Below are 14,178 nucleotides of genomic sequence, written 5' to 3' on the forward strand. Positions count from 1 at the left end.
GCCTGTGCCACACTCTCACCACCCTCACACTCAACTTCTGCCTCAGCTCCAGTCTAACCCTGCTCTGTCTCAGCTCCAAACCATTCCCCCTTGGCCTGGCTCCAGACCCCCTCAGCAAAAGTCTCTCTGTAGCCTTCCTGCAGGATCCCTTCAGCTATTGGAAAGCAGCCCTGAGGTCCCTCTGGAGTCTTCTCTTCTCCAGGCTGAACACCCCCAGCTCCCTCAGCCTGTGCTCACAGCAGAGCCTTCTCTATGATTCTATGACTATCCCTAGAAGACACTTCAGTGATTTGGTCTTTGTAGGGGAAAGAGTAAGGGAAAGATCAAGCTCAGCACACATGAAAAAAGGAGCAGGGGACAGGTTTCAATTATGGAGGCTTCCCAGCCCACCCTGTGTGGCAGTTTTAGTTTCCACCCACCAGACCCTGGCACTCACCAGCTCCTGCAGGAAGAGGTCGTTGGCCATGTGCACAATCCTGTCCACGTGAATGATGCCCCCAATGCTGTTCACCTCCACGTCAGAGAGGAAGGTGAGCACCAGGATAGCTTCCACCAGCAGCTGCCTGTACTCTGGCTGGGGGACGTGGTTCAGCACTGACTCCACGTGCACAGCAAACTTGATTTCACAGGGGGTCATCTAGCAGGGTGCAGGGGAAATGGGAAGGAAAGCTGACAGCTCCCAAAGAGCAGCTCCCCCCATCCTGCCAGCATCTCCACACATGCTGCTCTCTGCACACTGGGGCAGGCTGGCAGGAGCCAGCTCAGATCTTCCTGTGGCTTTCAGCACTTACAGAAACTTTGTGTGTTCCTAGGCCCTGATCCCGCAAGCAGTTATACAACTTCCAGAGGGCTGCTCCAGCCCTGCAACCCATCACACATTTTGCTTACTGCTGAGGCTTAGCTGCCAACTTAACTCTTTGCTCCTCATGCTGCAGTCTCGTGCCCTCTGCCCACCTTTCTGCCACTGCAAAGCTGCTCCAAATGGGTGCTTCCCCACTCTGCTTGAGGAGCAGCCTCATCTCTGCTGGCACAGCTCTCTGGATGCTATGTGCCTTAGGAGGTTTGTGCTTGTTTCATTTGACTCCTTTAAAGAGCAAAATTAGATACTGTCTGGGTCTGACAGGCTAAAAATGTAAGCCTGCTGATCTCCACAAAAGGAATAAATAAAGCTCTCTGTTCTGAAAATGAAACCCAGCATTTTCATCTGCCAGAAAATTCCAGCTCCTCTCTTCAGCCACTACCACCAGAGGGAAGCCAGAGACAAATCTGAGGGAACCAGACAGGAAAAGAGCTTCAGGCACAGTTTCCTGCACCAGTGGATTACTGTTCACAAGAGTTTGCTCTATAGATAGGAATGCAAAGCTTGCCAGGGCACCTAAAGACAGCACTGGCAATCCATCTAAGGGGAAAAAAATTAAGGGAAGGTTATGAATTTAAGGAGTCCAAGCTTTGGCTACAAACGATCATCCTTAATCATCCTTAATTGGTATTTACTTTTGAGACTGTGATGCCAAAATACACTGCAGCATATGAAAAATGGAAGTGGCAAGCAAAGAGTCTGCTTCATCCCAGCAGGGCTGCACTTCCTCCTCACCCTGCCCAAAGCACTGCCAACAGCCACCCTCTTACTCTCTCTGCTGCCTGCAGAGGGGGTTGGACTAAGTGACCTTCAGAGGTCGCTTCCAACCCAGGCCATTCTGTGCTGCTCCATGGGCCTGTGGGGTCAGTGCAGAGAGCAGGCTTGGTGAAGGGCAAAACCTGTCACAAACTCACTCCCAAGGCTTGCCTGGCAGGAGCTCATGTGCAGAGGCTCAGGGAGGCTGATGGAGGTGCTGGGGAAAGGTCCAGAACTTCTAACCTTCTTCAAACCAAGGATCACAGAATCATCAGGGCTGGAAGGGACCTCAAGGATCATCCAGTTCCAACCCCCCTGCCATGGGCAGGGACACCTCACACTACAGCAGGTTGCTCACAGCCACATCCAGCCTGGCTTTAAAACCCTCCAGGGATGAGGCTTCCACCACCTCCCTGGGCAACCTGTTCCAGTGTCTCACCACCCTCATGAGGAAGAACTTCTCCTAACATCTAGCTTGGATCCATCCCCCCCAGTCCTATCACTCCCTGACACCCTAAGAGTCCCTCCCCAGCTTTCTTGTAGCCCCCTTCAGACACTGGAAGGCCACAAGAAGGTCTCACTGCAGCCTTCTCTTCTCCAGACTCAACAGCCCCAACTCCCTCAGTCTGTCCTCATAGGAGAGGAGCTCCAGCCCCCTGCCCATCCTCACGGCCCTGCTGCATCAAGCACTGCCAAAGCAAACAGTCAGAGGGCATTGTACTGTACCTCTCTGGTGGTTGAAGAAGGAAGGACATAGCCATCAATGGACAGCCCATGGCACTGAAACAACAACATTTGGATAATGAACAGAAACTGAAGTTCTTGGAAGTTAATCTGAGAGTTCTCTGTTCTAAGCCAAAATGTAACAACATTCAGTGGAAAAAAAAAAGAAAGAAAGGAAAATTAAATTAAACATCAACCAAAACCCCCAACCAAACCCTGCTAAAAATATTATTGCACCTTTGCTGAGGAAGTTGTTTGTGTAACCTGGCAGACACTAAGAAACAGCCTGACATGAATTGTGGGGAGTGTGCTGAGTCCCAGTCCAGCTACTGAAGGGGGGCAAAGTCCTTAGAGAGCCACTACAGGAAGAGGCTCACAAAAGAGGAACAGTGAGAACATTCAGCAGGAAAAGATGTAGGAATAAAAAGGAAAGCAAAAGCACACCAACAGAGCATGAAAGGCACAACCTTTATGTTTCATTTTTGCTAAAGCCTTCCAGATCCAGGACACCACAACTCAAGGAGGTCAACACACTGTGGTGCCTGAAGACAGTTCACTAACAGCAGGGAAGAGGTGGTGTTAGAAATGCCAAGTGGTATCCAAGAAAAGAGGGACAAAAGCTGAATAGTGAGAAGGCTAAGGAACGACACAGCTGGGTGCCTCAGCTACAAAACAGAATCACAGAATCTATCTGGTTGGAAGAGAGCTCCAGGATCATCCAGTCCAGCCCTCGACCCAGCACTGAACCATGTCCCCAGGCACCAGCTCCACATACTGCTTGAACACCTCCAGGGATGGTGACTCCAGCACTGCCCTGGGCAGAACATTCCAATGGTTGAGAGCCCTTCCAGGGAGGAAATATTTCCTAACATCCAGCCTGAACCTCCCCTGCCGCAGCTTGGAACCATTTCTTCTGCTCCTGTCCCTTGCCACCAAGGAGCAGAGGCTGCCCCCTCCTCGCTCCAACCTCCCTTCAGGGAGCTGTAGAGAGCAATGAGGTCTCCCTCAGCCTCATCTTCTCCAGCCTGAACACCCCCAGCTCCCTCAGCCCCTCCTCTAGCCCAGGGGCTCCAGGCCCTTCTCCAGCCTCATTGCCCTTCTCTGGACAGGCTCCAGCTCCTCAATGTCTTTCCTGGAGTGAGTGGCCCAGAGCTGAACACAACACTCGAGGTGTGGCCTCAGCAGTGCTGAGCACAGGGGGACGGTCACCTCCTGTCCCTGCTGCAAACAGTGTTTCTAATCCAAGCCAGGATTCCCTTGGCTTTCTTGGCCACACTGCTGGCTCCTTTACAGCCACCTGTCCCTTTCTGCTGGACAACTTCCCAGCCACACAAGCCTGGAATGCTGGTTGGGGTTCTTGATCCAAGCTGTCTGAGTCTGTCTGTAGAGCCTCCCTACCCTCAAGCAGATCAACACTCCCCCCTAACTGGGTGTGACCTGCAAATTTACTGATGGTGCACTCTAAGTGCTCATCAGGACCACTGATAAAGATGGTTCCTGCCCTCCACTGCCATCAACTTACCTTCTGAAGGATCTTCCACACCTTCTCATAGAAGCCAACAGGAACTCTGTTAATAGCACCATCAAGCCTCCTTCTGCGGAGCCACTGCCCCTTTCGGTCACCCCAGCTGCTCTGTGCACTGGAGCCAGTGGGAGAAGTGCTGGTGGGAGATGATGGAGTACTGCTCCTCTGTAACCAACATGAGAGACTTGCTTAGCTGCTTTTTATAACCCCCAGTGCCAGTCCTGGTGGACACATCCTTCTGTTACACTGCTAACTCAGAACCAGGCTCAAAACATAGGCCGTGGCGTCACACTAGGTGATGGGGCAGGATTGATCCCTTCCTCTCCCCTTCACAGAAAGCTTCTCTGGGACTTCCATCATTTCTCAGCAGAACAGGCAGGCAGTTCTGGGCCCCTCAGATCAAGAAGGGCCTCTGGAAGCTGCAAGCCTGAGGATGCAGTGAAGCACAAATCACATCTGCCAGTCCACAGTGCAGCTGCAAACCTCCCATCTCTTCAGGACAGATCTGAAGCCTCAGACTTAACTTTCTGTTGGTGAAATATTTGAACAATTATCTTCCTTCTTAACAGGGAGAGCTTAAGAAAAGCTCCATCTCTCTGCCTCCTCTGCCTGAGCAGGTCCCCATGCCCACAAACCCCCTCAGAAACCTGAAGCTATTCTGGGTCCATCAGTGCCCAGGGACTGCCAGAGTTTCAGTGCTGCATTCCATTTAAATACAGGTGACACCTGAAACATAATCCACCACCAGGCAGCTACAGCTGCTACACTGCTTGATCTGCTACACCTGCTTAAGCTCCAGGAGAACTAAGTGGATCTAAATGGAAGACCCCATTGCTATTAAAAGATTACTAATGAGAATTGGTTCCCAGCGGGGATGAACAAGACAAAGGCAGGGTTTGAGAATAAGCTTTCTACAGAGGAGAAGTCACAGGAGGTGTTTTGAGCTCATGCCCCTGCATGCACACACAGAGGACGGCAAGCAGGTGGAGGGCTGCAGAATGCTTTACCGTGGCAGTGAATGTGCTGCTGGACACAGAGTGGCCCTCGGGAAAGAACTACAAAACAAATCCAGACACCAACACATCAGACAGCCAGCCATGGCACAACAGGACACACAGTCAAATAACTCATCTGTGCAAAGACAAGAAATGGGGAGTGAGCTCAGGTGAACACTGCCACAGTGCCTGGGCGCTCGCAGTGCTGCACACTCCAGCTGGCCTCAAGGCAGGTGCTGCCTATTCCCAGGGTCAACATAGAATGGTCTGGGTGGGAAGGGACCTGCAAAGGGCATCCAGTCTAAGCCCCTTGCAGTCAGTAGGGACATCCTCCACTAGATCAGGTTGCCCAGAGCCACATCCAGTCTTAAAAAATCTCCAGGGATGAGGCTTCCACCACCTCCCTGGGCAATCTCTTCCAGTCTCTCACCACCCTCCTGGGGAATAACTTCTTCCTAACATCCAATCTGAATCTACCCATTTTTATTTTTTTTCCCATTCCCCCCAGTCCTATCACTCCCTGACACCCTTAAAGTCCCTCCCCAGCTTTCTTGGAGCCCCCTTCAGATACTGGAAGGCCACAAGGCCTCCTCGGAGCCTTCTCTTCTGCAGACTCAACAGCCCCAACTCTCTCAGTCTGTCCTCACAGCAGAGCAGCTCCAGCCCTCTGCTCGTCCTCGTGGCATGTCAGCAGCTTCTCTTTGCACAGGAAGGTCATCTTGCTACAGAGAGTCTGGGGGCTGCCAACCAGCTGGACAGCACTAAACAAACAGCTGCCAGGCAGTTTTTCTTCAAATGTGGCTGCAGCACCTTAGACCTAAAAGCACTATTATGTGTCTGTCCATTCCCAAGCCATGCCTCTCAGTTTAAGTGTTAATGGTTCAGGCTCAAGAGAAAAAGGCAGCAAATAAGAGAGCTGCAGAAGCTCAACACCTGAGTTCTGGTGCAAAGAGATGTTAGCATGAAGCACTTGAAATGGGCTTTGTAACACCAAGTTTATTCCCTCTCCACTGCCAAAATGACACCAAGTAAGAATCTGGTGAATTACTGAGAGAATGCAGTGTGATGTGGCAGGAAGCAGGATGAATGGCAAGGTGGGGCAGAACAAAACCAAACCCAGTCAACTCCTGCTCTGTCCAAAACACCGAGTTCCCATCTAATGCAAAAAGCAAGGAAAACATTTCCAACCTCAGCACAGGCCCAGGCCCATTTTCTGTATTCAAAGCATGATAATGCTGCCACCTAGAGCCATCCCTCTTCCTTCTGGAAAGGCCCTGAAGCCAGACACCCACTTACAGCTGCCAATCCTGCTCAGACCGAAGCCCCAAAGTCACTTCAGGGTGGGCAGAAGGCAGCTAGCAGCCCCCTCACAGCCACAGCCTTACCAGAAGGCTTGGATGTGATGATGCACAGGCAGCAGCATGCCACAAACAGGGCAACCAGGTCTCATGGGATGGACACTGAGTTCCTGAGCTGCCTTTGTTCCCTGCCTGCTCATGTCCTAGGAAGAATCATTGTCTGATCTTTATTGTTACCTTTAAACACTCTATGTCAAGACCATGCAGAAATGCTTTCTGAAGGCTTATTGAGCCAATTTATTTCATGCAATCAAAGCAAAACTTCAAAAGCTTCCTTAGAGACTGACAGAATGGCCTCAGATGGAATGAAACTGCCTTGCTTGCTCTGGGGCCTTTAAAAACCAGGCTTCTACTACAGAACCATAGAATACTTTGTAATGCAGGTGACCTTTCAAGATCTTCTCATCCATGCCATTGACTCACGAAGTCTGGTGAAAGATGTCTTGCTCAAAGACTTGTCCAACCCTGTCCCTGAACACTTCCAGTGGTGAGGCATCCACAGAATCACAGAAAGGGCTTGGAAGGGACCTCAAAAGATCATCCACAACTTCTCTAGGCAACCTGTGCCAGAGTCTCACCACCCTCACACTCAACAACTTCTTCCTCAGCTCCACTCTAACCCTGCTCTACCTCAGCTTGTCCTGTCTCTGCATGCCCTCAGGAAAAGTCCCTCTGCAGCCTTCCTGCAGGATTCCTTCAGCTATTGGCAGGCAGCTCTGAGGTCCCCTTGAAGTCTTTTCTTCTGCAGGCTGAACACCCCCAGCTCCCTCAGCCTGTCCTTATAGCAGAGGTACTCCAGCCCTTGGATCATCTTTGTTCTGGGGACACCAGAACTGGAGTCAGGATTGGAGGTGGGGTCTCAGCAGAGCAGAGTAAAGGGGCAGAATCGCCCTTTCCCTTGCTCTGGACTCATTCCAAGAGCTCCATGGTCTTCTTATGCTGGGGAACAAACACTGCATGAAAGCTTCCCTTTGTACATCTGACTCTTCCTTACCTACAGATGGTATAAAAGCTGTTTTTTAAGTTGATGCCATGAATGCAGTAGAGGTTGTTCAATATGCAAGCACAGATTCATAGAGTCATAGAATGGTTTGGGTTGGAAGGGACCTTGAAGATCATCCAGTTCCAACCTGCTCCCACAGGCAAGGGACACCTCCCACCAGCCTAGGTTGCTCAAGGCGTCATCCAACCTGGCCCTGAACACCTTCAAGGAGAGGGAATCCACACATGTGAAACAAGAACCAAAAAGGAAGCATATTCATGGAGTCAACTGCCTTCTATGTAGTAGGATCTTTGGAAGTCTCTGTCATTTACCACGGACAAGTCTCAAATAGCAGAGCTGCAGAACAGCTGCATTTTCTGCTGAGTATTGCCAGAACCCCCTCACCTGTTTTATCTCACTCTTCAGTTTAGTAATGCCACTCCTTTCTGTCTTGGTGGCTCCAGAATGCCCCATTTCATGAATAGAAATGGCAGGGCTAGATGAAGAGGAATCTCCAGGTCGCACTGCAAGAAGCAGAGAGACAATTTAAAAAGTCTAGAAAAGCGATGGGATTGCACCCAGGAGCTCAGGACAAACACACAGCCTTCCAGTGGTGTAAAGTGCTCCTGGTGACAGCACCTTTGCAAATCACATCAATAGTTCAATCTTGACTGCATCAACTACGGTGCCTACATCCAAGCCTGGATACCACAGCCTTCTCCTCTAGGCTGAGCACCCCCAGCTCCCTCAGCCTATTCTCATAGCAGCCCTTGGATCATCTTTGTGGCCTCCTCTGGACTCACTCCAGCAGCTCTGTGTCCTCCTTCTGCTGGGAACACCAGAACTGGAGGCAGGATTGGAGGTGAGGTCTGAGCAGAGCCGAGTCAAGGGGCAGAATCCCCTCTCTTGTCCTGCTGCTCAAACTCCTCTGCTGGGCTGCATGAGGGCACTGCTGGCTCCTGTGGAGCTGCTCAGCAACCAACACCCCCAAGTCTCTTTCTTCAGAGCTGCTCTCAACCCACTCTACACCCAGCCTAGATTTGGCCAGACCCAGATGCAGGACATTGCACCGTGACTTGTTGCACCTCCTGCAGTTGTCACTGGCCCACTTCTCAAGCCTCCTAAAGTCCTTCTGGATGGATCCCTTCCCTCAGGTGAGTCCAGTGCACCACACAGCTTGGTGTCATTGATGACCTTGCTGAGGGTGCTCTCAAATGCATTATATCTGCATTGTTTGTTCCACAAGTGCTGGCTACCCACGATGAATTATTTGTTAGAGTGGATTCCTACTTATCAGGCAATCTATATTTATAGTTCTCATTTAACATACACAAGTACCCAAGTGGACAACTTACAGCTTCTCTCCACTCCAAACTCCTTTCCACTGAGGATATGGTGTAGGAGATTTTTCATGTCAAAGGGGCTTAGGTTCATCAAACTCTCTGAAGCCTCCTCACCTAGGTAGGAAAAAAAACAAACAAAGAACCAATTAAAAAAGGCAATCATAGAATCACAGAATGTCAGGGGTTGGAAGGGACCTCCACAGATCATCCAGTCCAACCACCCTGCAAGAGCAGGAGCACCTAGAGCAGGTCACACAGGAATGCACCCAGGTGGGTTTGGAATATTTCCAGAGGAGACTCCACAACCTCTATTCACAAAGGCCTGCAGTGATAGGCAAGAGACAATGGTTTTAAATGAGAGAAGAGCAGATTTAGACTGGATCTTGGGAACCATGGGGTGCTAGAACACTAGAACAGGTTGCCCAGGGAGGTAGTTGAGGCCCCATCCCTGCAGATATTCAAGGTGAGGCTAGACAAGGCTCTGAGCAAACTGCTCCAGTGGAGGATGTCCCTGCTGAGTGCAGGGGGGTTGGAGTAATGACCCAAACTGTTCTGTGATTCTCTGCTGTAAGATGTATTAATGAAGAGTCCACCACAATAATGCCAGAAGCACTCTTCTGATAAAAACAACAACTCTCTCTTACCTGAGCACTTCAGACTCCGAGCCAGCTCAGTGGCCATCACCTGGATGATCAAACCAATGCGGAGCCTCAGCATCTCCACAAAGAGGCTGGGCTGGGACCGGACGTACATGGCCAAGTACAGAATGATCTCCTGCAAGGACAAATCCAGAAGAACATCTGCTCAGAATGGGTTCCTCTTGAAGTCACATAGCTGGAAGAATTCCCTTGCCAGGTGCTGCATACCTGTGTCAGCACTGCAATGCTGATGTCTTGGCCACTGGCTTCATAGATGAGATCTATGAGCTCCTCAGGTGGCAGTGGTCTGCAAGGGGGTGAAGCACAGTGAGCAGTGACTCAGGTACCTGCTGTTAAAACCTTTAACAGGAATCAAGTCACTCAGAAACAGCTTTGCACCACAGAATTCTGCCTGGGGCTCACTGCAAGACTGAGGAATGTGTTTGTAAAGCAAGGTAACAGGAGCAGAATGGTGCTGGGAGGAAGATGAGGGCAGGCTGCTTCTGTAAGCGACTCCAACTTACGCTGTAATTATTCTCTCACGAGGTTCTGGTGGCAGGCCCACTGTAAGCTGCTTGTGGTGGGAGAGGAGGTCTGTACAGGCCTGTCACAGGGGGACAGAAAACAAGAGACCTTTCTCTGAGTCATGTGGAAGTGACACCGCTTTTCCATTCCAAAAAATGAAGCATTTCTTCAGCAATTTTCAAGTGTCAATTACCAGCCATGCAGGGCCAGCAGAAAGCTGTCAGCTGGGTGCAAAGATCCCCTGAGGTCAAGAGAGCCATGAAATTCTGCTTCCAGCAGTATCATGGTTAGGGGACTCCAGTGGAGCTGATAGATCAATAAAGGACTTTATCCTTTATCCTAAGGTAAAGGTTTGCTCTTTGTTTAAGACAGAAAATGTTTTTAATCAATGAAAAACTTGGCACAAGTTGTGACAGGATGAGGGGCAATGGTTTGACAGTAGAGAAGAGCAGATTCAGATTGGATGTTAGGCTCTTTGGCCTTCCAGTACCTGAGGGGGCTACAAGAAAGCTGCAGAGGGACTGTTTGCAAAGGGCTGCAGTGATAGGATGTGAGGCAATGGTTTGAAATGAGAGGAAATTGAGACTGGATGTGAAGAACAAGTTTTGCACCATGAGGCTGCTGGAACACTGCAAGAAGTTGCCCAGGGAGGTAGTTGAGGCCCTGTCCTTGAAGATATTCAAGGTCAGGCTGGACAAGGCTCTGAGCAACCTGCTCTAGTGAAGCATGTCCCTGCTGAGTGCAGGGTGGCTGGACTGGATGACCTCTGGAGGTCTCTTCCAACCCAAACAGTACAGACATGAGGTGAAAATGTTGGAACAGGATTTTAGAGCAGAAAAGTAACCAGTGTTTACTGGGAAATGCTGCACTGTGGATGTTAAGGATCATAGAATGGTCTGCATTGGAAGGGACCTCCAAAGGTCACCTAGTCCAACCCATTCCCCCAGAAGAATGGCAAGTACAAACCCCACCAGCAAACTGGTAGTTTTATCTCTGTTTCCAGGCAGGAAACTGAACTAGCATGGTTTCTATTTCATACCTCAGCCAGGACTTCCACTCTCTTCTTGAGGATACCAGAAATGTAACGGATCAAGCCCCACTCTTGGTTGAGGCCAGCCTTCCTGTAGAGCTCATTCAGCAGGCTGTGAACAGTGACCCCAGACTGGCCATCCAGCTCTGTGTCCCACTCAGCACCTCTGCCAGAGAAGACAAGGAGAGTAACTGTCAGCAGATAAAATGCTCTGCACAGCCAGCAGCCTGATTTTGACTGCATTGCTTATCAGCTACTGATGGCACCTGAGGGCCTTCACTACAGACCGGCTGGTTATGTGTGGACAAAACCCTTTCGATCCCATCCATTGTCACAGTAACTTGAACACTCAATTAGCCATGAGCCTGTGACTTCAAAACAATCACTCAAAGGATTTGCCACAAAAAGGTGCCTCTGGGAAGACCTTCCAGTACCTGAAGGGGGCTACAAGAAAGATGGCAAGGGACTTCTGGCAAGGGCTGGGAGTGATAGGATGAGAGGGAATGGATTGAAGCTTGAGTAGAGCAGATTGAGACTGGAGATGAGGAAGAAATTCTTTCCAGTGAGGCTGGTGAGACACTGGAACAAGGAGACACTGCCCAGGGAGGCTGTGGCTGCCCCCTCCTTGGAGATGTTCAAGGCCAGGTTGGATGAGGCCTTGAGCAACCTGGGCTGGTGGAAGGTGTCCCTCGCCCACAGCAGGGGGTTGGAACTGGATGATCCCTGAGGTCCTTTCCATCCCTGACAATTCTAACCTTATTCAAACCAAGGATCACAGAATCATAGAAGTTCTGGGCCTTTCCCCCAGCACCTCCATCAGCTTCCCTGGTGGCTGTGCACATGACCTCCTGCCAGGCAGGCCTTGGGAGTGAGTCTGTGGCAGGTTTTGCCCTTTGCCTCCTCCCTGGAGGTGTTCAAGGCCAGTCTGGATGAGGCCTTGAGCAACCTGGGCTGGTGGAAGGTGTCCCTGCCCAAGGCAGGGGGTTGGAACTAAATAATTTTCAAGGTCCCTTCCAACCTAAGTCATTGTATTAATCTATGATATTACTTAGTTGAAATTACTTAGATTTCCACCATACTCTAACCTATCTTCAAGGTCCCTTCCAACTCAAAGCATTCTATGAATCTCTGAAATCTGCACAATCATGTTTTTGGTGTGTCCCAATTAATTTTGTCATCAAGCTACCTGAAAATATCCTCATTAAAGCACAGACTATTTTAACCTCTCCCATCCAGGCACAGCCCTGAAGAGGGGAGAGCTTTCTGCACATGAACAATCAGGATAGTTGTGACCAAACCTGAAAGACATTGAAAGTTTCAAAAACTCAGGCAACTTACTTAAGCACATGCAAGATATATAGGATATCTGCTTGATCATGGAGTGTTGGACATTCCTTCAGCTGCTCAACGAGCTTCCTGCAATCCAACTCCCCATGAGCATCTTTAGGTAAGTGCAAAGCATTTCCACAGACCTGGATGGAAAAAGAAAATCAAAGAAGTCATCTTGAAAAAGATGGAATTCAGCTTGGAGCTTCCCATTCAGCAACACAGACGACCTGCAAAATAACTCTACACCTGAAACAGAAACTCAAAACACAAGACACAAAGCTCTTACCAGACACTTTTGAGAGCTGAAAAGGAGATTACCCCAGAAAATGCAACACCCAGAATGGAACTGGCCTCTACTGTGAAGGACAACAAAAAGTCCTTCTATAAATACATTAATAGTAAGAGGAAGGGAAAGGACAACCTCCACTCCTTGGTGGATACGGAGGGGAACATTTTAACCAAGGATGAGGAAAAGGCAGAGATACTTAACACCTTCTTTGCCTCAATTTTTACTAGAAGGGCAGAACGTCTTCCTGACAGCTGGCCTGCAGAGCTAGCAGAAGGAGCCAGGGAGCTGCACAGTTTCCCTATGTTCCATGAGGAGGTGGTTGGAACTCTCCTTAGCAGCTTGGATCCCCACAAGTCCATGGGACCAGATGGGATTCATCCTAGGGTGCTGAGGGAGCTGTCAGATGAGCTGGCCAAGCCACTCTCCATAATTTTCCAGCAGTCCTGGCTCACTGGCGAGGTCCCAGAGGACTGGAAGCTGGCCAACATGGTGCCCATCCATAAGAAGGGCCGGTTGGATGAGCCAGGGAATTACAGGCCTGTCAGCCTGACCTCAGTGCCAGGCAAGATCATGGAACAGGTCATCCTGAGTGCAATAACACAGCACTTACAGGATGGCCAAGGGATCAGGCCTAGCCAGCATGGATTTAGGAAGGGCAGGTCCTGCCTGACCAACCTGATCTCCTTCTACGATCAGGTGACCCGCCTGGTGGATGTGGGGAGGCCTGTGGATGTAGTCTACCTGGACCTCAGCAAGGCCTTTGACACTGTCCCATATAGCAAACTGCTGGCCAAGCTGTCAGCCCATGGCTTGGACGGGAGCACACTGCGATGGGTTAGGAACTGGCTGGAGGGCCGAGCCCAGAGAGTGGTGGTGAATGGTGCCACATCCAGCTGGCAGCCAGGCACCAGTGGTGTGCCCCAAGGATCAGTGCTGGGCCCTGTGCTCTTTAACATCTTTATTGATGATCTGGATGAGGGCATTGAGTCCATCATCAGTAAATTTGCTGATGACACCAAGCTGGGGGCAGGAGTTGATCTGCTGGAGGGTAGAGAGGCTCTGCAGAGGGACCTCGACAGGCTGGACAGATGGGCAGAATCCAACGGCATGAGACTGAGCACATCCAAGTGCTGGGTTCTGCACATTGGCCACAACAACCCCATGCAGTGCTACAGGCTGGGGTCAGAGTGGCTGGAGAGCAGCCAGGCAGAGAGGGACCCGGGGGTACTGGTTGATGGTAGGCTGAACATGAGCCTGCAGTGTGCCCAGGCAGCCAAAAGGGCCAATGGCATCCTGGCCTGCATCAAGAACAGTGTGGCCAGCAGGAGCAGGGAGGTCATTCTGCCCCTGTATACTGCACTGGTTAGGCCACACCTCGAGTACTGTGTCCAGTTCTGGGCCCCTCAGTTTAGGAAGGATGTTGACTTGCTGGAACGAGTCCAGAGAAGAGCAACAAAGTTGGTGAGGGGTTTGGAACACAAGCCCTATGAGGAGAGGCTGAGGGAGCTGGGGTTGCTCAGCCTGGAGAAGAGGAGACTCAGGGGTGACCTTATCACTCTCTACAACTACCTGAAGGGAGGTTGTAGACAGGCAGAGGTTGGTCTCTTCTCCCAGGCACCCAGTACTAGAACAAGAGGACACAGTCTCAGGCTGCACCAGGGGAGGTTCAAGTTGGATGTTAGGAAGAAGTTCTATACAGAAAGAGTGATTGCGCTATGGAATGGGTTGCCCAGGGAGGTGGTGGAGTCGCCGTCATTGAAGGTGTTCATGAGGAGACTTGATGGGGTGCTCGGTGCCATGGGTTAGCTGTTTGGGTGGGTTGGATT

General features: G+C 50.5%; 1 protein-coding gene across 5 annotated transcripts in view; it reads right to left on the bottom strand.

Moving 5' to 3' along the window:
• PHKA2 (phosphorylase kinase regulatory subunit alpha 2) overlaps positions 1-14,178 on the bottom strand; it is a 46,659-nt gene that overhangs the window by 5,136 nt on the left and 27,345 nt on the right. For 3 of the 5 annotated variants that reach the window (XR_010988101.1, XR_010988102.1, XM_068144734.1), the window contains exons 21-31: positions 12,073-12,206; positions 10,744-10,900; positions 9,704-9,783; positions 9,408-9,486; positions 9,186-9,315; positions 8,554-8,655; positions 7,604-7,722; positions 4,871-4,918; positions 3,861-4,028; positions 2,342-2,395; positions 437-637 (exon numbers count right to left, since the gene is read on the bottom strand). Coding sequence is in view for 3 of the 5 variants with exons in the window: in XM_068144734.1 (XP_068000835.1) it covers positions 437-637; positions 2,342-2,395; positions 3,861-4,028; positions 4,871-4,918; positions 7,604-7,722; positions 8,554-8,655; positions 9,186-9,315; positions 9,408-9,486; positions 9,704-9,783; positions 10,744-10,900; positions 12,073-12,206 (1,272 nt within the window). In the remaining 2 variants the exon portion in view is untranslated. The remainder of the gene's footprint in view (positions 1-436; positions 638-2,341; positions 2,396-3,860; positions 4,029-4,870; positions 4,919-7,603; positions 7,723-8,553; positions 8,656-9,185; positions 9,316-9,407; positions 9,487-9,703; positions 9,784-10,743; positions 10,901-12,072; positions 12,207-14,178) is intronic. The other 2 variants (XM_068144736.1, XM_068144735.1) reach the window with 2 other exon arrangements.

This window comes from Melanerpes formicivorus, unplaced genomic scaffold (assembly GCF_026170545.1).
Source record: "Melanerpes formicivorus ecotype bairdi unplaced genomic scaffold, bMelFor1.0.p_v2 SCAF_11, whole genome shotgun sequence".
In the NCBI taxonomy this organism is placed as follows: Eukaryota; Metazoa; Chordata; class Aves; order Piciformes; family Picidae; genus Melanerpes; species Melanerpes formicivorus.